We start from the raw sequence: 23,973 nt of genomic DNA, 5'->3' as shown, positions 1-23,973 counted from the left end.
GACATTACAATATATATATATATATATATATATATATATATATATATATATATATATATATCTGTATGTATTATTTTATTATTAAATAAATTAATTCCAATTATAAGAACTTATCTTTAAATATCGGTTGAGAACCCTAATCCACACGAAACTATCTTCCTCCCCTCCTCTGTGTGCGATGATGGTTCTTCTTTGCACACAGAGAACACTCGGCTCATCCACACACTAGGGTTCTATCGAGAGAGTAGGCTCCACACCGCTATAGCTTCCCTCCTTCGGCTTTTTCTTCCTCTCGCTTCCTCTTCCTCTCGCTTCCTCTTCCTCTTCACGCGAGCACATCGTCGCTGCCCTAACCTGCCAACAACACCTCCTCTCGTACAAACTACAGCGTCCTCTCCTTCGCACCAGAGCAGTTAAACTCTACAGGTAAGTCAACTCTGACGATTCAACAAAAATACCTTTTCATTTTCCCGACTCCTCATTTCCTTTCCCCCTCTACAGCTCCCTCAGCTATTTGAAATGGGATATCACAATCTTCCCCACTTAACAAAAATTTTATTCTCAAAATTTATAACAAACCACAAATCATCTCACATTAAGAAAGTCAACCTATATATGCATAAATTTCTTGATGAAAGCTAAGGGTCATTCATTAAGATGACAGGCAAGCACTGCAAAGTAAAGACTTGATAAAAGACGACTCAAATAGACACCGCTCATCAACAAAATCTAGGTAACAACATATCTAAAATAAAACATGGTTACTGAAGCATGAAATTATGCTACAAAAATACCCACTACATGTAAGAAAACATCAAAATTATCAGAATTATCACCGTCAGCAATAATATGTATCCTTTTTGACTTTTTTGATCTTTATATGTACCTTTTTTGACTTTCTATTTTTGGTCATACAACCTATCTGTATCTTTTCTCTTTAATAAATTAGCCCTTGGGCTTTTCTCTCTCTCCCTCTCCCTCTCTTTCTCTCTCTCTCTCTCTGGTTCGCTCTCAAAATCTCTCAATTTCCTCTCTCACTCTCTCCCTCACACACACACGCATTGTCTATCTATCTCTCCAGAGAGAAAGAGGGAAAGAAAGTGAGAGACGTTCGTCAATCTCTCCTGCGATCATCGACTCCTACGCGTCATCGTCATGTCTCCTTCGTTCTGCGTGGTCGTCGAGCTGCGACTGACTTCCACGTCATCTCGTCGTCGTCTCGTCTCGCTCTCCTTTGCGCTAGGTGATTGTCGAGCTGCGAGCCGCGTCGAGGTCGTATTGTCGTGGTCTTCTCCTCTCGCTCTCGTTCGCTGCAATTATTCCGCAAACTGCCTTGTCGAGCTACGACTGTTCCCCGGCTTCGACAACTGCAGTTTTTCGCCCCGACCTCTCCGGCTCGCTATTTTTGCCGCTGCCCCAGTTGGCAGGGCTTCTCCTTGCTGTGATGGAGCTTCCTTTGTCTACGGTTGAGCCTGATAAAACCTCCTTTGCCCACGTGGTGGGTAATCCTCAGAGGGAGACGGCGATTGTCTTCCTCTCAAGTTATAAGAAGCAACGAGATGATACAGGTGATTACCCCTTTATCAAGATTGCAAGCAGGAAAAGTAAAAAAATAACACTTTTTTTCTCTGAGCTAGAAATTTCATCCCTGACTAATAAATTCAAGTTTGCTCTTATTGAAAAATTTGAGTGGGGACACCCACCTATGGATGTTATCAGGAAAAATTTTGATAATCTCAAATTAGCAGGAAAGTGGAAAATGAAGTTCATGAATGAGAGACACGTATTAATTCAACTAACCGTGCCTGAAGACTACACTCATATTTTTTTCCAAAAAATATCTCAACGTTGTTGTTAAGTCAATCAAGCTACTGAAGTGGTCTCCTGATTTTGACCACAAGCACGAATCTTCTAATGTACCTGTATCGTTTAGTCTATCTGGTTTCAAGTGCACTTTTTTCGTCATCAGGTTCTTTACTCTATTGGTGTCATACTTGGGGACCCTTTGAAGTTAGATATACCCACTTTTAACCAAACAAGACCTGCTGTGCTCAAAATACTTATTGAAAGAAATATTACTTTACCTATTGTTACCGAAGTCTGGTTTGACACAACTCATAATGAATATTGACAACAAATTATTATGAAGCATAGACCTCCTTATTGTTCTCATTGCAAGGTGTTTGGGCACAACCTTGATAAATGCTATAAGCTTCACGCTAATTTGAAATCTAAAGATCAAGTAAATAACAATGGATCTAAACCCACTGCTTTGGACATATCTGTTTCATCTGGAGAGAAAACTACCACAAAACAGGTTATGATGTCTGATTTAATGGCCCTTGTGGACCCTCCCTCTGAAAATACTATTTTTGCGATTGATGAGAAGCTGAATGACCCTACTGAGCAACCCACACTTTCAAACACTCCTCAGTTGCAGGAAACATCAGGTGAAAAGGAGACAATTCATGCTTCACACACACTTGAGCCTACAGTCGTTGCAACAGTTGACAATCCTTCTTCTGGTGCTTATCAGCTTTTATCTGTCTGACATTCTGTTTTCCAACACGATGATCAGATGAGCCAGTCTTCGGAGAAGGAATGACAGGTCTATTCAAGGAGGAAGAAGAAGATTAGAGGTAAACTTTAGCTCAGGAACCTAATAGATGATACTTCAGTTACTTCGGGTAATGACTCGACACTCAACAATTTGTTAGTTGAATCTCACCCTACAACTAGAGGCAGAGACATGACTAAACTAGCTCGTTCCTAGCTACTTCTTTTCTACAATTTTGGTATCTTTCCTTTTTTTGGGTTTCCCTGTATCTTTTCTCTTTTGGGGTGTTTGTATGTTGTATCGTATGAGTAGGGTGCCTCTATTGGTTCATCTCATACAACCTTTATGTATCTTTCCTTTTTTTTAATAGATTTAACCCTTGGAATTTTCAATATATATATATATATATATATATCACAGTTAAAAATGGCGATCATCGTCCTCGTTCTCGTTCTGCTAGGGTTTGCCTATGGCGATCCATGGTTTTTCTGATTCACTGCATTTTTGTCGAACTGTCCTCGTTCGTCTTCGTCGCCGAACTGTTTCGTCCTTGTCCATCTTCGTCGTCAGTCTTTCTCCGTCGCGTCACAGCGTCTTTCTCCATCGTGTTGTAGCGGCTCTATCGTCGCAGCGACTCTCTCAACAGGTCGTCGGGCTCTGGGGCGTCTGCTTAGCGGATTTCGTCGTCCCGTTTCAGCGGATTGTCTCTCGCTGCGGCTTTTGAGGGATGTCTGGGCGGAGGTCTAGACGCAGGCTTTTGCGGCTCGTCGTCGTCCCGAGAAGCCGTGCTCGGGGGCATCTGTTAGCTGTCGCTAGCTGGTCGTCTGCAGCTCACAGAGGGGCTTTCTTCAGCTCCTTGCTCCCTGTTTGGTTTCATAATTTGCTCTCTGCATCTCTATTGGGGATGGCTTCAGACAGATCGTATACTGCTACCTTTGCGGGTGCCCAAGCCTCAGGTACACCTAAATCGCGCTCTTTTTTTTCGTTTGAGTGGAAGAAGGACATCAAAAAACCTGGTAGGAAGAATGAGAAACATGTCATCTTTTCAACAGAAGCTGAAGGTATTCAACTTGCTTCCTCCTATCGTCTGAATTTGATCGGAAAGTTTTTGTATAGTCATCTCAAAATGGAGCTGATTCGTAAACAATTTGAGCTTATGCACCTTGTTGGGGAGTAAAAAATTGGACTTTTAAATGGAAGACACTCTTATTTAACTTAATAATGAAAAAGATTCGTTTATTTGCTAGAAGGATTATCTAGATTGATAACAGAGCAATGAAAATTTTGAAATGGTCTGTGGATTTTGACCCACAGACGGAACCACCAATCATTCCAGTTTGGATTCAGCTCACTGGTGTAAAATTTCATTATTTCACTCAAAAAGTGTTGCACTCTATTGCCTCAACTTATGATAAGCCACTTAAAACGAACATTCCTAATTTTAATCTTTCTCGCCCATTTGAAGCTAGAGTACTTGTTGAAAAAGACATTATTTCATCCGCTTTTGAGGAGATTTGGTTGGACACACAGCATCATGAATATTTACAAAATATAGTGATTGAGTATTTTCCTTCTTATTGTTCGAACTGTCATATGTTTGACCACTACAGTTCTCAATGCCATTATCTACACCCCCGACTCAGATCAACAAAACAAAGCGCTCCGCCAGAGAAAGAGAATCTAGCTCTTCCTGTTCAGCTCCAAGTTATTGACACCATTGATCATCAAAAGAATACTCCTGAAGGCGTCACTAACCTCGCAGGCAATATGTCAACTACTTCACACAATGTTGTAGCTTCCCCGTCTTTGGAACCTCCAATCGTGGGTGCAATCATGGGGACGAGGGGGACGAGGGAGATTCTTCAGACCCCACCTGCTCTAGAACCTATCGCTGATATTACAAGTGACAATACTTCTAATGCTTCACTACCGTCCCATTAAGTCGAGCAAAATGTTAATATTTCTCAGGCTCATAGAAATCATGACGTGCGACAGCCTACACCTGTCTTGCCACCTTTGGAACAATCCATTGATCAGATGAGTCAATCCTCGAGTGAGGAATGACAGGTCTACACATCCGGGAGGAAGAAGAAGAATGAAGACCTACTTGAGCTCAGGAATCCGATGGACGATACTTTGGTTACTTCGGATAATGGTATGCACCTTACCAATCTGTTAGCCGGCTCCCTTCCGAAAACTAAAAGCAAAGGGAAGACTAAAGTGGGACATTTCTAGAACTTTTGCGCCAGTTTGTGGTTTTTCAGCTTTTTATCCTTTTGTATCTTTGATTTATTTGAAATTATGTTTATTGTATTGTGTGAGTTGGACTTTCTTTTGGGTCTTCTCATACAACCTATCTGTATCTTTTACTCTTTAATATATTAGCCCTTGGGTTATACATATATATATATATATATATGTATATATGTATATATGTATATCATTTATATGATTATCTAATGACATATAATATATGTATCTTTAAATAACATGTTATAATTTTTATTAAAAGAAAGTCTAACATTAAGATATAGCCAATAAAAAGAAGAGTACATGAATTTATAGACATCAATAACTATTAATGCAATTGGTTGAAAAGAAATCAAAATACTACCATAAATTTAGGAATAAGAATATTCACCTCAATGATGATTTATTTGTTCCTAGATTTGCTTTGATATCTACTCTTCTAAAATTGATGTTTATAATAAACATGATATTCTGATTTTTAAAACTTAATGTCATATTATTTTAATAAATTATTAGCTTTACACTATTTAAGTATTAATTTTCATCGTTTTATTTTGAGATCCTAATTAACTTTATTTTTCTATTCATTATATATAATTAAAATTTATTAATTAAATTATAATATAAACCCAATCTTACCTTCACAAAGTTTGGTCATATCAATCTCCCTCCCCCTTTAGTTGCACACTTCTCTACTTCTATTCCCCTCCAAGCTAAAAATCAAAACCAAATGTCCTAATTTAATAAAATTTTGTGTTAACGTTACAATATATAAATAAATAAATAAATATGTATATATATATATAAATAATTTTCTAATTAAATAAATTAATTAATATTATTAAAACCGATCTTTAAATCTTTGTCGAGAGCTCTACACCATGTGAAGCCATCTTCCACCCCTCCTCTACGCACGCGATGCTGCTTCTTCTTCATTGCACACATAGAATGCCTGACATGTTCTTCCTTCACCCACGTACTAGGGTACAGTCGAGAGGGTAAGCTTCACACCGCGATAACTTCCTTCAACTTCTTCCTCCCTCTACCTCTTCACGCGAGCACAACTTCGCTACCCTAACCTGTTCGACAACACCTCCTCCCGCACCAACCGCAACGCCCTCCTCTCCTGTGCAACAGAGCCGCTCAACTCTACAAGTCGACTGCAAAGAGTTATAGAATAAATATACCCTTACATTTTCCCGACTCATCACTTCCTCTCCCCCTCTTTGGCTACCTCAGATATCTAAAACGAGATGTCACAAAAGAAGTATTGTCACGCCCTATTTATAAGAATCATGTGCAAAGTTTAACCATGGAACAAAGAATAACAATCACACTAGATTAACCGATTAACAAAGTCTAACCAATCGAGTCAATCTTGCTAACCCAAAGTCCATCGAAAGCCGACCAGCAACCTTGACTCAACATAGCCGAATGAGCAGGCCTTATAGAACCGAGGCTCACCGAGCATTGCCAACCGTCAGAAGATTGCTACAATCATAGACCCATACATATAAAATACCTAAAATATCCTTTAAAGCCCCATTAAAGCAAGAGCAAATATGTAACTTTACATATTATACCCCCTTAAAAACAAGAATTAATTTATGAAAAAAACAAGATGTTTTAACGTTCCATACTGTGCGCTTCTCTCCGACTCTCTTTATCTCTCTAACACTTGAGGCGTGGTTCACTGACAGATCAAAATTCAACAATAAAATTATAATTGCACACTAAGTCATGAAAATTTACTGTTGAATTTAATTGTTTCTTTCTTGAAAAATTATATATTTATATGCATGACCGAAGGAATTTAGTTTACAAGAGAACTATAACTGATAGATATTATGTTGCGATATCATGGCGATTTCTTTTGCACTGTTTTCTTTTGGATACTGAAATACTATTATATATTGAATGAGAAGTTGTCTAAGGATTACGTTGTTATTTATGGATTTTTTTATTTCTATGCAGTGTACTTTATGGTTTCTTTGGGGCTTTTCTTTATATTGGAAGTCATGAAGTTATTTGGAAAGTAAATGAAATGTTAATACCGTCCGACCACAGTTCTTGACTTAGTTAATGCAAAACTATCAGATCGTGTTGTGGCAGGATGTACAAACAATAATTACTTCTATCAGATGGTCAATTCCATCTTCAAATAAATTTTGTTGTCATTATTCACCAAGAAAACCACCGTATCAATGATAAAGAAGAAAATATAGTGTTTTCAGGAACAATCAATTAAATATATATCACATAGTATACCTAGCTAACTTTAGGTCAGAAAATGGAGTTGTCAAAGAACCTTGCTGAAGATATTAACAATTTCTTCCTCATTAGGTACATGTAGAGTAACGATATTCCTTGATAGTTCAGTGTCCCATGTTGAATAATAGTCAACTTGAACATGGCTAATTCTTTTGTGGAAGACAAAATTACTAGTAATGTATTGTGCTTGATCATCACCATTGAAGATCAAGGCTTTTCTAATTGAAAAACCAAACTCTGTTAGAAGAATTTTAAGGCATTAATGACCATTGATTCTCCTTAAACACTAGATCTCACCGTTGTTTCTTACTTCTTCAGGACACAACATTTCCAACAACAAAAATACAATCTAAAAGTTGATTTTCTGTTTTCAAGAGAACCAACATAATCAATAAAAGCACTGGCGCCAATCCTCAGATGGTTATAGTCTGGATATGCAAATCCTGTTCTAGAAGATTTCACAATATATTTCAAATTTTCTAGAATAACGTCCAAATATTTCTTCTACAAAATTTGCATGTTCTGACATACCACACCAACAACAAAAGATAAATAGGTATAGTGATCATGTGGGCCTCACAGGCAGGTACAACTATGAGCAACAAAAGAGTGGAAGGACAGGCTTGTGCAGGAGAAAGGATAATGCAGTCTTCTTCAATCCATATGCATGCGATAACATCAATATCTTTCTTTTTCATTCCAACCCTCTAAAGCAAGAGCAATAAAATTTGCCAGCATTCACTTACCATCTGATTTCCACAAGTAGCAACTTTATTTCTTCTTCCTCCTCTTTGTATACGTGGCAAACTAAATTCAGTCTACTATTTATGCTTGGTGGAAGCATTCAAATTATATGCGGCCAAAAATGTAGGTGAATTTCACAAAGTTATGTAAACTATTATGTGTTTGTGTTTGGTTCTTTGCCACAATTATTCTTCAATTCATTTTGCTTGTCTATTATCCTAACAAACCTTTCAAATCAGTGAGTGGAGATTTTTACCATCATAAGATGAATATTGGGTGATACTAAGTTATACATTATCTCAGAACTGTTGAATAAAATACATTTCAACGGAATAGTAGGTGAAAAATGATTTAGACCAATTTCTTCATAATTAAATCTTCCAACACCTTAAATTGCTCGCCTGATTTTCATTCATTCAAAAAATAATAATAAAAACCAAAAAAAAAAACATTCAGTAATGATTCTATCGTTCTAGCAAATAAAAACTCAATTTAACTATTAGTTTTAAGAAAGCATACGGTTAGAACAACTATTGCAGTCGTAGCTGTGAATATTGTTTGCCCATGTCCTTCTGGAAGGTCATGTACAGATTGCAGAGCCAAAGCAAAAGCCATGGCCCCTCTAAGACCTGTTCATTATGAATTTTTAAACTATGATAAAAAATAAAAAATAAATCAGAAATCTACACCAAAAAAAAAAAAAAAACGACTTACCGCTATACAGTGCTTGCTGATGTTTCATGGGTATTTGTCTATGGGCCGGCCTTATCAAATTGACCAGATAGGCACAAGAAAAAACATTTGCCGCCCTTCATATTAAACAACATTTAATAATCTTAGTTAGGATACCATGAAAATTTTTCTAAACTTTTTATATAATTAAAATTTTAACAATTGAAACTGCAGAATCTAATTTCAAGATCAATAAACATACAAAGCAAGCGCCTTCTAAATATTATGGGGCACAATGAATATGATGAAATTCAGGGTGTTTCTATCTGCATTTTCTCTGGGTATAACTATGTAAAACATAAAGATATAATGAAAAATCAACAAAATCAATTTCAAAAAGTATACAAATAAGTGGCTTTTAAATATCAAAGAGCATATTGAATTTGATGAAATTGAAAATCATCATTATCAGTCTTATCCAAACTATTTGCTATCAATATATATAAATATATATATATATATAATATATTAATACGGAAAAGATACAGAAATATTGCATGAGAGGGCCTAAATTCAGAGTGTTTCTATCTGCATTTTCTCTGGGTATAACTATGTAAAACATAAAGATATAATGAAAACTCAATAAAATCAATTTCAAAAAGTATACAAATAAGTGGCTTTTAAATATCAAAGAGCATATTGAATTTGATGAAATTGAAAATCATCATTATCGGTCTTATCCAAACTATTTGCTATCAATATATATAGAAAAAGCCCAAGGACAAATATATTAATACGGAAAAGATACAGAAATATTGCATGAGAGGGCCTAAAAGAAAGCCTAACTCATATAAAAAAACAGGCACAAAACTCAAATAAAGCAAAGATACATAAAGGAAAAAAAATCAAAAAGCAAAAAAAAAGCATAAAAGTGCTAAGGACGTCCCACTTTAGTCCTCCTGCCTCTAGTTCTCGGAAGTGAGCCGGCTAACAAATTAGTAAGGTGAGTACCATTGCCCGTAGTAACCAAAGTATCATTCATCAAATTCCTGAGCTCAAGTAGATTTTCATTTTTCGATCGCAGCAGGCCTGCAGAGGCGAGCAGAAGGGGCGACCGACACCTGGTAAGTCGAGACCTACTCCCCTCTTCCTATTTTTCCTTTCCCAAAATCTTTTCTCCCTATCCGGTTCATGCACAACAGAAGCTGGGAGTTGCGACCCTTGCTACCGTGCAAAGTTCGCGAACGAGCCAAGAGGCGAGCGGCCCCTTAGTTGCAGCAGCTGACAATTTAGGAATTTGTGGACATTTTAATAAGCATAAATCCCTCTTTTAAGATATTTGAAGCTTTTATTTCCTTCTCACCCCTCTTAATTTAAGCTTGCCTCATTTTTCGTGTTTTTCTCGTTTCTGGTAGCTACCGAATATGTTGATTGTGTGTCAGAATCGTCGAAAGTCCTTTACGAGTTCCATAAGAATTTTAACACGAATTCAACAAAGGAGAAAGGAGATTTAACGTGTTGAGAAGAGGAGAGAAGAAGATTTGGCAGCTTTGGAGAATGGCTAGTGCTGAGAAGACTGTTTAAAGTATGTTTTAGCAAATCAATTATATTTTTGGGTTTAATTACTTTATAGAGCCAAGATATCTTTAAATCTAAAGTTAATTGCTAATTCTAGGTTGTTTATCGGGGGGAAGGCTCGCGGTGAGAGTGTGGAATTCATTGTAAAACAACCATAAAAATTTCAGGTAAATTAATCCTAAGTTAAGAAGATTATTTTGATTAACAATAATTACTTGAGTTTTAAATTTTAATATTATGTTTAATAGATTATTTAGTTTAATAAAAAGTCACCGCAACCACCGGCTAATTATCGAAGATTAAAACTTTATGTGACAAATGAGATGAGTAAATATATTTCTAAATTTCAAAGTATTTTGTGATTGAATCATTACCTTGACGAATATCACCATATTTTAAAAATAGTTCATAAACCTGAGATTGGTTACCCATATCGGAATTCCCAGAGTTCTTTGGTAGTAGAGTAACACATGTAGTTTGCGCCTATCTCTTCTTCCATAAAATTCACCAACCATGTCATTATCATGAAATTTTCTGCCTCTCAGATTGCGTGGGATGGATCTGTAGTGGCTGACTCACGGACTTCCCCTGTTAGGTAGCTTATCTTCCTTTTTCCTCAAATGTACATCCTCACCCGATTTTGACAAGCGTAGAAAATTATCACCATTGAGGCGGATTGTGGTGATTTAGGCTGGATGATTTTTGGTGGTTCTAGAGGAGGGTGGTGCGGAAGCAGATGATAAGGTGGAAGACTAAATAAAGGTAGCATAATCATTTGTATTTTCCGACATGATAAAAAAGGAAGAGATTCCTGGAGATGAATTTTGAAAAGGGGCTCGAGCTGGAATCCTACCGAAAAGTCAATCTTGCCACCGAGATCGGCCTCGATCCAAAGCAGAAAGCAGGTCGCTGTTCCAAAGCAGGTCGCTGTCAGGTTCCAGAACCATTGAGCTTGATGGAAGAGGACGAGGGCTTCGCCTTTTGCAATTCTTTGGGATTTGGAAGGAAGAAGAGCGAGGGTTTTTTTGAATTTTTATTCCCGCTTTGATACCATGTTGAAATTCAGAATAATGTGGAATAAAGCGGAATACTTAATTGTTTCATTGATATGAACTGGGTTATAAATAACACAAGAATATTATAATATAAGAAATAATAAAAAAAGAAATGATATGAAAGGAAAGATATATCACCTGATATCTCCAATAATTAATTCATATAATTATTATGAGATATAAGAAATAACATAAAACAGGACAACAAATGTTTCCTAATCCGAGAAAATAAATATAAAATAAAAAAGAAAATATCTACTTATATTAAGGAAATAATTTATTCCTCATAACTTTTTATAGGAATAAATTTTTTCTTATTATAATTCTTAACAGGAAAGACAATAAATCCTGTAATTTAAATTAGATATTTCAACAGAAACAATTAGAAGGTTAAATTTGTGCTAGTTAAATTGATAGGATCTTCTAAAAAGTTTCTGGAAAAGAGTTGAAACTAAATTAGACACCACTTTGTGTGACACTTGTCACATTTGGCTTATCCTTATATGACACCAGCCTGTCACATTTAGTGTGGTTTTTTATTTTTATTTATTTATTTGTTTTGATAGTTGGGATGTGGACTACCTTTATGATTTAAATCTACTCGACATGAATGGAAACAATCAACAGCATTTAAATATTTTGATTCAAGGCCGTACAACTTTGCCGTGTTGTTAAGGCAATCATATTTGTGACTATAATGTCTCTATTTGTATTGTTGATGGAATTTGAAATTAATGCAGGCACGCTAGATGCATTGTACAGCAAAACCATTTTGAGAAGAATTCATATGTAGGCATGCATAACTACAAAATGTGTAAATCATGAAATAGTTTTTTTGCATGCATTTTCCTCAAACTTCTACTCGTAGAATACAGGTAGATAAAGAAACATATCTCATTCTGTGATTGTTCTCATCAAGTAATCATATCTTGAGTTAAGCTATTAATTATTTGAGAGAGTAATACTAATATGATATTTACTCAGAAAAATTATATCATTATTATAAACAATTTGATTTCATGCTTGGCAGAACTGTTCTGGAAAAGATCAAGTGCCAAGGTTGTAAATAAAATGTGTATTATAAAGAAAAAATCTTGGCAAAGTTTTTTTTTTGTTATTCTTTTATTTTTTTTATTTTAGTTTTGGGAATTATTATAGTAGGGTATCAGGAGAATTAATATGGTGTACATGAAGGAAAAGAAATCTCTCCAAAAAAAATCTCTCCAAGGTATGTTGAAGTTATTAGAGATATACGTATCATGAATTGACTAGTATTATTAATAGTTTTGGAGTGGCTAGAAAGCTTTAATTATAATAGGTTTATATCAATGATCATTTTTAAGTTTGTATCTTTTTATTAATTGTGAAGATGCTCACGAAAGATTTAAAAAGTGAGATGCCTTAGCATATGCATTTTGTAGATAAAATAACTCTAATTGGTAAGATATTCGCTAAAATAAGTAAAAGTTTATAACGATGGATTAATTTTTTGGAAGATAGCAAACTAAATACATAATATGCAATATTCGTGGGAGTTATATTTAAAAATTCTAAATCATTATTACAAGAAATTAAAATGATACCTAGATTTAATTTATTTGTAAGATCTATTATATTGAAGAATGGGGGAAATACGTGAAAAATTAATTTATAGAATTAAAACTGTGTAATTAAAATGGGAAATTTTCGTGGGAGTGTTATTTGTCAAGAGTATCCTTGAGGCCTAAAAGTTATTTTTAGAGAACTGCACAAGAATGGCCATGTTTTAAGTATGCAAGCGGTGGGTTACAGAAAATTATTTGAGCCAAAATCAGTTGGCTAGAAATAAGAATGTTAAGATAGATTTGTAACTAGGAATGATAGATGAATGATTATATGAAATGAGTAGCGGGAATTGCATCTATTGGAGGAGGGGTAAACTAAATGATGTGTGGTTGGGTTACAATTAGATTTTTTCAAGGTTCTTTAGTGAGTTGGATGATGGTTAAGAAAGTAGAGATGAGGTGGGGAAGGGGTTAGGGTTGTTATGAAAAGATGGGAAAGGAGAATGACTATTCTAGAATTTTTAAATGGAGTTTTGACCCATATTTATTTGCAGTGGATGGCTAGGATTTCTTAATAGAAAGGGGTGAGGCCCTCTAGATCAAAACTTTGAGATGTTAACTAATTAATAGAGGCGATTTCAGGCCAATTGGGTATATGAATGAGAAGTTATAAATTATTTCATTAGACATGTCACATGTAGGGTCTGTTTGGGGGTAGCTGCAGCTTATCCAGCTTCCGTTGATAAGCAGCTTATCCTGATAATCTGCTGATGAGCAGCTGATCCGGATAAGCTGGCTGTCTGTTTGGTTTGTGCGTTTGAAAAAGAACTGATTCTGGATAAATGACTATTCTGCCCCTGTTGTGGATAAACTGTTTAGCTGTTTGGTTTGTGCGTTTTGTAAACAATTTATTTACAGATTTTTTTACAGATTTTTTTAGTAATGAACAATCTGTCACGCATAATTTGTAATTTTCTCAACAAAACGACAATGTATACAGTGAGGGTTGCAGGTTATAATATAACCAATCTAATATAAGCATGTATTGGCCAACCTAATATAAATCCAACTACCAATTGTGGCTAATATAAGCACATGTTCAAACTCCCCAACTCTATAACCATTCTCCTTAACATTAAACTCATTTAGTTCTGGAAGTGACATTAGGTGCATAAAATTAATCAAAAAAACTGCTATGATTCAAATAAAAACCGAAACTCATTCAGCTCCAGAAACCAATCGAAAAAACTCATTTAGTTCCTAAACTCATTCAGGTGCCTAAACTCATTCAGTTCTAGAAGTGACATTAATTTTTTAAATATCATCAAAAGCAAGATTATGAGAAGAGTATGATCTATTTCACAATAGCAACAACTATCTTTATTATAGAAGACATAACTTATAAGCAACTATCTTTGCTATGATTCCAAGTGCATAACATACAAGCAATAATCATGGGAAAACATACATTTGAAAATCAAATCCTTTATTATAGAAAAGGAAAGAGGTAAAATGGGGGGATAATGAGAAAGGAAAACTGTTTTTTTAGAAAGTTATATAAATCACAAATCTTAACATTCTACCCCGATTACATATTTTGCAACATATTTTTTAGCCTCAGCCAAACATTAGCTCTAGGAACAACATTGTAAGCTTACCTACGCCCACGAAAAGGAGTAGTATAAAAGAAAGAGAAAGGAATTCTGCCAAATCTGCAAGTTCTACAATTTTTTTGATATTTTTTTTGTGCTCTCAAGAACATAAGTAGTTGACCTTAAAAAAGTTGGAGTATGACCATCTTCTAACCGGTATAGCTCAAATATGTAACTTCAACAAATTATCCTGCTCCCATAAGCCTCCAATTTACAAGTATAAGTTGCATTAATTTGATATCAAGATGAACAAATCCATACAATTCTTCAACAAAATTTGTCATTTTTATACTGCTAAAATCATATCAACACCTTCCAAAATTATTTTGGATCCCACAATTCATCATTAATCCATCAGCAAGTTAATAAGCAATATTAGAGACAACAATTTTTTTTTCACCAAATAAAAGCCAAAATGACAAATTATTAAATAAAGATGTCCGTAGCACGCAAGGTACAGCTGATTATGCAACAAAATGATAAAGTTTTAACATTCCTTCATCATTTTATTGGACATTTACATACATACCACACAATTCTATAGATGGATGGATGCATATATAGAGAGGGTGAGAGCAAGAATGACATACATAGCACTAAATTCATACGTATTTGCACATCTAACACCTAATCTTCAACCTTATTTTCATTAAAAAAAAATGAAATATTAGTATTTTTGTGATATGAAACATTTTGGTAATATAAATGTAAAAAGCTATCTAAGAAAGCAAAAACAAATTGTCGCATACAAGGACCTACCATTGAAGAAATTAACAAATTGCCGCATAAAACGGGAAGGTGCAGTTATGCGGTTTATTGAAGTTTCTTGCTCCTGAACTTGGCTGGACAAAAAGTTTACAACAAGAGCTTCTAATTCCTGCAACTCGGAAGTGTGTTTAAATCCATCGGAAACCACAAAGAAATGCTAAAGATCTAAGCAAATCAATCTTGGCAAGGTCTTGGACCCCAATACAACCTCCTTTTCTCTCGCCTCACTTGAAATAATGCATTTTGTTGCTCTTTTGGAATTCCTGCAACCAATTTTTGTGTAGACAACATTAAGAAATGCAGAAAAGGGGTTCAAGAATGCCATGTAGGATTTAGCAGATGAATTTTGGCGGATCCTCTCCCTTCTCATCTCTCCAAACTTTGGCAATCCACCCTAAAGAGGGAAAGATTGCGGTTTGCACAACCAAAAAAAAAAAAAAAAAAAAAAAAACAAACGAGAATACGGAAGAGAAGAAAATGCCGACGAAGAAGAAGAAATGCCGAGGAAGAAGAAGAAGCCGAATGAAGAGGTTATACCTATCGATTGCCGAAGAAAAGGGAGGAGCGGCTAGGCAGAGGATGCGAACGAGGAGAAGGGATATGCGAACGGCAGATGCGAACGAAGGTAGCGGAGTAATAGAATGCCAACGAAAAGCAAGTCACAGGCATCCTCCTACGGGCAACGTCATTCACAAATAAGAAACGTCATTTTTGGACAAGCTATTGAAACACGCGAAACAAACACTAGGGCGACGTTTTCAAAATGCCGCCCGCACTTATAAGTTGCCCCAAATAGCCCGTAGACTAAGAATCATTATTTTTGGAAGGGGTATGTCTTGAACTTTTGTGAGAGTTCAAATTGTTTGATGCCTTGGAGGCAAGGATATTTTAGGAAATGAGAATGATAAAGATAAGGTGTTTGATGGTCTTGTTATGAAGAACATTTGAGTGTCTATGATGAACGGCCTCTTCGACCAAGGAGAAACCAAAAGCTGGCCTCTAAGCTTCAACCCAAAGAGAAATAATTCTATTTTTTTTTCTTTCAAATGTGAAAGTAATTTTATTATAGAAATAAGACAATTTATAGATTTTTTTTAATTAGCCCTCAAGCAGCAACAACAACAACAATAATAAAGCCTTAATCCCACTACGTGGGTTTGTGTCTTATTTAATGTCATATTTTCATTTAGTTCTAAAAAATTAAGATCATTTTTTATACAATAAGCCCAAGTCTTCTTAGGTCTCCCTCTGACTTTCTTAACATAAGCCGAATCTGAAACATTTACTCTCTTAATCGAATCATCAGATGGTCGACGTTTAATGTGGCCAAACCATCTAAGGCGACTCTCTCTAATTTTGTTTGTCATTGGAGTTGGAGCTACACCAACGAGCTACACCAACCCTATCACGGAGATAATCGTTTCGCATTTTGTCTCTAAGTGTAAAGCAGCTCATCGACCAAATCATTCTCATCTCGGCAACACTTAACTTAGTATTATGCTTCTCTTTTAAACATCTCTTGCAACACTTAGTTCGAACAAATAAAGAATATATATACGTACACACGTTATATATATATAATACACATGGCGATTTCGATCGTCTATGATTCAGAAGCAATCGAAAGAAAAGGGCTCGCACTCATTGGCCCTCAGCCTTGTCTGTTTCATCTGTTAGCCTGTTTCGACATCGAGCTCTTCGCGTCTGTCAGCTCGCGTTTTTACCATCTTCGTCTGTTTCGACGCTAATCTTCTGTGATCGCGTCTTCACGTCTTCTGCAGGCTTCGCGCTCCCCTCTTCGTGTCTGATGGCTCGCGTCGCCTCTTGGCATTTCGACGTCGAGCGTCTGTGAGCTTGCCTTTTTTGACTCTATCACCTATCGCGCATATGGGGCAGGTGATGGATGAGCTCCCTCCTTCGTTTGAGCCTGGCAAAGCCTCCTTCGCCCACGTGGTAGGTAATAATCTGGTGGAGTCGGTTGTTGTTTTCCCCTCAAGCTATAAGGAATGTACTTGTAATTGCCCTTTTATTAAGAAGTCAAGTAGAAAAGGTGGGAAAACAACATTCTTTTTCTCTGATTTAGAAATTTCAACATTGACTGAGAAATTCAAATTCGCCCATATTGAAAAATTTCAGTGGGGACACCCGCCTATGGATATAATCAGAAAGACTTTTGATGATCTCAAACTTGTAGGCAAGCGAAAAGTTGGTCTCTTTGATGGGAGAGATGTGTTGATTTAGTTAACCATGGTTAAAGACTACACTCGGATTTTCTCTAAAAAATATCTTAACATTGCAGGAAAGTCCATGAAGTTACTCTAGTGGACTCCTGATTTTGACCCAAACCTTGAACCTCCCACTGTACCAGCATGGTTTAGTTTATCTGGTCTCAAGCTGCACTTTTTTAATCATCAAGTTTTTTTATTCTATTGGAGCTATACTTGGGGATTCTATAAAACTTGATTTACCTACATTCAATCTAATCAGGTCTTCTATTGTCAGAATACTTGTGGAACGGGATATTGTTTTACCTGATATTACAGAAGTCTGGCTGGGCACAACACAAAATGAATATTAGCAATAAATTGTAATGGAACATAGACCTTTTTATTGTACCCACCATAAGATGTTTGAACATACCCTTGACAAATGTCACAGGCTCCATCCTAACTTGAAATCTACAGCTCAAACGAATAAGAATGGGTCTAACCCCACTGTTTTGGACACATCTGCCCCACTTGTTGAGGAAATTACCACAAAACAGGATTCGGTGTCTGATTTAATTGTCTCTGGGGACCCCCTGGCAATACTGTTTATGTTTCTGCGATTAATGTGTTTAGGATGGCTCTGCTAGGCAACCTACACCTCCAAACATTATTGAAAACAATAATGAAAGATCCTATCTATAAAGGAAAATGTTTGGACCGATAGTCAGAAGAGCCTTGCAGCTCCTCATCCCCAAGAAGTATCCAATGCAAATGTGACAATTCATATTTTACATTCACTAGAACCTAATGTAGTTACAATGGTTGACAATCCTTCTACTGCAGTTCTACCACCTCATCTAAACGAGCAAGCAGTTACTGTTAGTTAGGCGCAAGGGATTCAACAAATTATACATACCCGGCAATCTGTTGACCAACATACTGATTAGATGAGCTAGTCTAAGGAAGAAGAATGCAGGTTTACACATCCAGGAGAAAGAAGAAGAATGGTGACCTACTTGAGCTTAGAAATCTAATGGATGATACTTTGGTTACTTCTGGCAATAGCACGCAACTCATCAATTTGCTATCTGGCCCTCTTCCGAGGACTAAAGGCAGAGGCAGAGTCATCCCTAAGCATGTTTTGGTGGTTTTGACTTTTTTGGTATTACATGTATCTTTACTTTTTAGTGTCTGTTGTATCGTGTGGCTAGGGTACCTTTCTAGGCCCACTCATACAACATTTTTGTATCATTTCCTTTTTTAATATATTGCCCTTGGGCCCTTTTTTTAAAAAGAATATACAAGTTATATAGTTTAAATAAGGAAATCAGTATTTTGGGTTGGTGTCCCCCAAATACCATTTCCCAAAGGTATGTGCTAATTTGACCCAACTAGGATTCCAACCTGGGGCAGAGGGAACTTACTCCGAAGCTGTCATATATATATGTGTGTGCGCGCACGTGCGCAACAGAGGCAAAGGGGACTTACTCCGAAGCTGCCTTTTTGCAAGAATATCGTTGGCTCTCTTCGGATTGATTAGAGCTAGCTCTGCAAGCTTATATGTCGCCATAGCCTTCTTCGTGTAATTCGACAGCGACAACAGAGCCTCTCCTTCGAATGAAAACGAAGCCCCATCCATGGAACTATGTTGATGCTATGGTTTCTTCTCCACAGTCGCACCAACAAGAACGCCAGCTCCTTAGAAGCTCATCCCCTCGAAAAATGCCGCATTGACCAACAAATTCCTTAAGTGAGCTCCACCTTCGGTGATCCTCGCCAATGTTTGCACCTTCCAAAGCTCTAATCTTTTGGCAGAGTTGGCATAGGTCACAGGAGCGGCGGTGGATCTACTACTGGAGTTGTTGTCATAGAAGAGTGGGTGTCAACGACCCGGCCTGAGGTTTGTATTTAACTAAGACGGAAACAGACGGTCAGATAGTAAAATTAATTCTGTTATTCTATTTCTATCACAAGCATTTTACTAAATCATACATGGAAGAGCCACTAAAAAAAGCAATAAAAATTAATACTTTTCTAGTTGTTATTTTTGCCTTCTGCATATATTTGCTTCTTTTCTATTCATCTTGTTTAAATGTTTAATATCTAAAAATAATATTAAAGCAACATAATAAGTTATCTAAAGATAACTCAGGAGTAACCACACTTCTAAACTACAATAATCCATTGAAAACAATTCAATATGCATTGAATCTATAAAAAAATTTATAATATGCTAGTCTTTATATTTTTATAAACAATCTAATATATATTAATGCATGTTTCAATAATTTTATTTAAATGAACATACACTAATTTTCTATATGTATTTATCTTAACTTTACTTTATATTCTTTACATACATTTCTGTCTACGTGAGGATCACCGTCAACAACCTGACACGCCATTGGCCGATATTGCCCCGCTAGCTCTCGTCGGCACAGCAATTAACAATCTACACATTGCAATTGTTTTGGATGGAAATGACCTTATCTACCCCTGGCCAATATTATTTCATCAGCATAGTGGTTAGCAGTATAAACATCACAATTGTCTAGTAAAGTAATTTCTGTTTTAACCGATATATCTCCGTCGGCACAACAGTTGGTGAACTAACTATCACAATTATCTTGAGTGGTAAAAAACTCTACGCGTGCAGATACACTGGCGTCCCCTACCTGTACTATTAGGGGATGAAATTCTTCTCTGAATATTCACATACAAGTTTTCATATATAAACTATTTTATTCTTCACACATATTTTGAAACATTTCTATGAAATTTACTAACATGTATACTTTTCTATGTGCAACTTTTCAGCGTGCATATCTATTATATCATTCATATATCTATCTCACGTATATCTCTTTTTTATATCATGCATATTTTTCCTACAAGTCTATCTTATATACAACGTTTATGTAAATATAATTTATCTCATGCATGCACATCTTTTATAACTTTTCAGTCAAACATAACTTTCCTCTTTAATAATATGAAGAAACTACTGCAATATAAAGCTAATTAAACTAAAACATACAAGTGAATCAACATACATTTTAAAATAAAGACGATTACTTTAATTCTTTAAAAAGAATATGGTAAGACCTTGGCCTGTCTAATGATCAAGAGTGAAAGTGCCCTAATGATGCTAGTAGGTATAAGGTCATTGTTGATGCAAATAGAATTTTTAAATTTCTTGCTGGACTTAATGAGAAGTTTGACGAGGTTAGGGGCACAATTATTGGGAGAAGTCCCATGTCTTCAATCCATGATGCTTTCTTAGAAGTCTGTCACGAAGAAACTCGAAGACGAATGATGCTCAACAAGAAATCCACTCCTACCAGCATACCTGAGACCTCGACATTCAATTATGAGGCTCATGACAATAAGCAGACTGCCCCATATTCACAGAAGAATGAGAACAAACCCCGGGTCTGGTGAAATCCACTGTTGGTACCTTCATTTTAAACCTGCAGATTGGAAGCCAAGAAACAAGCGCAAGACACCTACTGCAAATGTTGCTGCCAAAAATTAGCCCAATTAGCAAAGAGCAAATCGATCAACTCCCGAATTTGCTAAACCTCAGTTTGGCTACTGGTACTTCAAATTGTTCGATGGTACATGCAGGTAGAAAATTAAACCCTTAGATTATTGATTCGGGACCTTCTGATCATATGACAAATTTACATTATTTATTTGATTCATACATCTCATGTTCTGACCATGAAAAGATTCGTATTGCTGACGGTAGTTTCTCTTCCATTGTTAGAAAAGAAAACATTAACCTATCCAAGAGTATAGGTCTTAAATTTGTGACTCCATGTTTAAAAACTCAAAAGTAATATTCTATCCGTCCGCAAACTTTCAAAGGATTCTAACTGTCGTGTAATTTTCTGTGAATCTTCTTGTGTTTTTCAGGACCAGAAGTCAGGGATGATGATTTGGAGAGCTAAAGAAATAAGACTTTACTACTTTGAGGAGACTGTTCCTAGTGAAAAAAAGGGTTCAAGCTTACAACAGTATGGGTTTGAATGTGAAACGTGTTATTCGTGCTTTACTAGGCCATCCAAGTTTTTCTTATTTAAGACATTTATTTCCTAATTTATTTAAGGGTGTTAATCGTGCTTTACTTCAATCTGAAATGTGTTATTTAGCAAAAATTCATCGCATAAATTTTGCTCGAAAACCAAACTATCCTTCAAAACATTTTTTCATGATCCATAGTGATGTTTGAGAACCTTCAAAAGTCAAAACATTATCTAAGAAAAAGTGATTTGTGACTTTTATTGACGATCACACAAAAATATGTTGGGCTTATCTTATAAACAAAAAATCAGAAGTTGAAAAACTCTTTAAAGATTTTTACAACATGATTGAAACTCAATTTGAATTTAGAATATGCATCATTAGATCCGACAATGGAACTGAATACTTTAATAAATGTTAAGAGGAGTTTTTGATAAATAAAGACATAATTCATCAATCTATTTGTTGTGACACTACAACAAAATGGAGTTACTGAAAGAACAAATAGACATTTACTTGAGGTTGCTCGGGCTATTCTGTTTTAAATGAAGGTTCCTAAATACTTATGGGGGACGCTGTTTTAACAGCATCATATTTAATAAACTGAATGTCAACTCGAGTTTTACAATATACAACTCCTCTAAACAAACTGAAAAAACAAACAAATCCTCTAAACAAACTGACAAACAGTTTTTCAATTCCACGAATGTCTTCAAATATTCCTTTTAAATATTTGAATGACATGTTTTGTTTATATTCTGGATAAATTTCGATCAAAATTGGATCTAAAATCTGAAAAATGCATTTTCCTTGGATATGCTTAAAAAAAAGAGTACAAATGCTTTAATTTTGTCACAAAAAAAACTTATATTAGTATGGATGTGATATTCATGGAAAAAATTCATTTCTTTCATAAAAATCAACTTTAGGGGGAGTATAATACAGATGGAGAAGATGATTTTTGACAAGTTTGTAATCTATTATCAACTCTTGTTCTAACACCGAGTACACCTAAAGTCCGTGAAAACAAAGAACCAAAAATAGTTGTTGAAAGTAATAAAAATCAGGAGAATCCTAATCAAGAGACACCTGAAATTATCTTGTCTATTACAAGAGGAGAAATACCGCATAATACAACAGCAGAACCTCTGGGTTATTCCAGGAAAAGACTCCATAAAAGGAAAAATGTCCACACTGAAGCTTTAGCTCCCTCCCAATTTGAAGAACCGAATGATGGTCCTCAAGAAACATAGATAAGTTTCAACCAAGACCTTAGGCCTCTTTGAAGAAGAGATGGTGCTGAGAAGAGTGTTTAAGGTTAATTATCTAGGGAGGCCGACTCGAGGTGAGAGCGTGAATATTCACTGTAAAGCGGCCCTATAAATTTAGAATATTGAGCTCAATATAAAAGTTGCTGCAACGTCCAACCAATTATTGAAAGATCAAGAATCTAGTGTGGCAACTGAGGTGAGAAGATTTCTACATTTCAGTAACTTTTTTTATTTCAAATTGTATGTTTGACTTCATGTATGCCTTAGTTTAATCGAATCCTTCATATTGATAGGACAAATATGCATGAAAAGTAATATAGAAATGCATAAGATGAATGATATTTAGATAGACATTATATGTATAATAGACATGTAGAAAAAATATGCATGATATAAGAGATATGCATGAGATAGATATATGTAAAAGATATGAATGATATAGATATGAGAGATCTACATGAGTCAGATATATAAATGATATGAAAGATGTCTGATGAATTATTGTACAGCAGAATAAATACGCATGTTAGTAGATGCATAAAGATGTCACAGAAGAATGTATGTAATGAAGGATGAAATTGTTTATATGTGAATGTTTGCATTTGCATGTGTAGAAGAAGATTTCATCCCCTAATGGTACAAGCAGTGGAAGCCAGTGTACCCACGCGTTGAGTTTTTCTATCACCCCAGACAATTGTGATGGTTAGATCACTAACTGTTGTGTCGACGGAATAATCTTGGCCAGAGATGAGTAGACCAGAGCTTACCTCCCTAGACAATTGTAATGTTTACGTTACTAACTAGTATCGATGGGATAATATCAACCAAAGGCAGGTAAAGGTTTTTTCACTCTAGACAACTGCAATATGTAGATCGCTAACCGTTGTACCGATGAGAGCCGACGAGGCAATATCGGTGAAGAGTGTGTTAGGTTTTGTAGACGGTAATCCTCATAGAGACAAATATGTATGTATAAAGTAAAATTAAATGCTTATAAAAGCTTAAGTATTCTCATTTAAAAAATGTAATTGCTGCATGCATTAGCATATATCAGATTACTTATAAACATATATCAGATTGCTTATTAGAAATTTATCACAATCGAGGGCAAACATATGAAATTGCTCAAATGGACCCTAATTTTGATCTCAGTCAAGATCCCTCAATTGCACCTATCTGGTTCTCATTACCTGAACTCAAGCTTCATTTTTTGACTTACCTATCTTATATTCAATTGGGACTATCCCTGAAAAACCTTTGCAGGTAGACTTACCTACAGTTCATTTCTTAATGCCCTCTATTGCAAAAATTTTGATTGAAAGATATATCACACTACCAGATGTAGAAGAAGTCTGGCTTGAATCTGCTCACAATGGTT

The 23,973-nt window shown here is 35.6% G+C and overlaps 1 protein-coding gene across 2 annotated transcripts in view; it reads right to left on the bottom strand.

Moving 5' to 3' along the window:
• LOC110026791 (sodium/hydrogen exchanger 6-like) overlaps positions 1–23,973 on the bottom strand; it is a 95,775-nt gene that overhangs the window by 22,009 nt on the left and 49,793 nt on the right. For both annotated transcript variants that reach the window (XM_020727922.1, XM_020727923.1), the window contains exons 17-18: positions 8,537–8,631; positions 8,342–8,451 (exon numbers count right to left, since the gene is read on the bottom strand). In XM_020727922.1, coding sequence (XP_020583581.1) covers positions 8,342–8,451; positions 8,537–8,631 — 205 coding nt within the window. The remainder of the gene's footprint in view (positions 1–8,341; positions 8,452–8,536; positions 8,632–23,973) is intronic.

The sequence above is a fragment of the Phalaenopsis equestris genome, unplaced genomic scaffold (genome assembly GCF_001263595.1).
Source record: "Phalaenopsis equestris unplaced genomic scaffold, ASM126359v1 Scaffold000401, whole genome shotgun sequence".
In the NCBI taxonomy this organism is placed as follows: Eukaryota; Viridiplantae; Streptophyta; class Magnoliopsida; order Asparagales; family Orchidaceae; genus Phalaenopsis; species Phalaenopsis equestris.
This window is presented reverse-complemented; position numbering and strand designations above follow the sequence as displayed.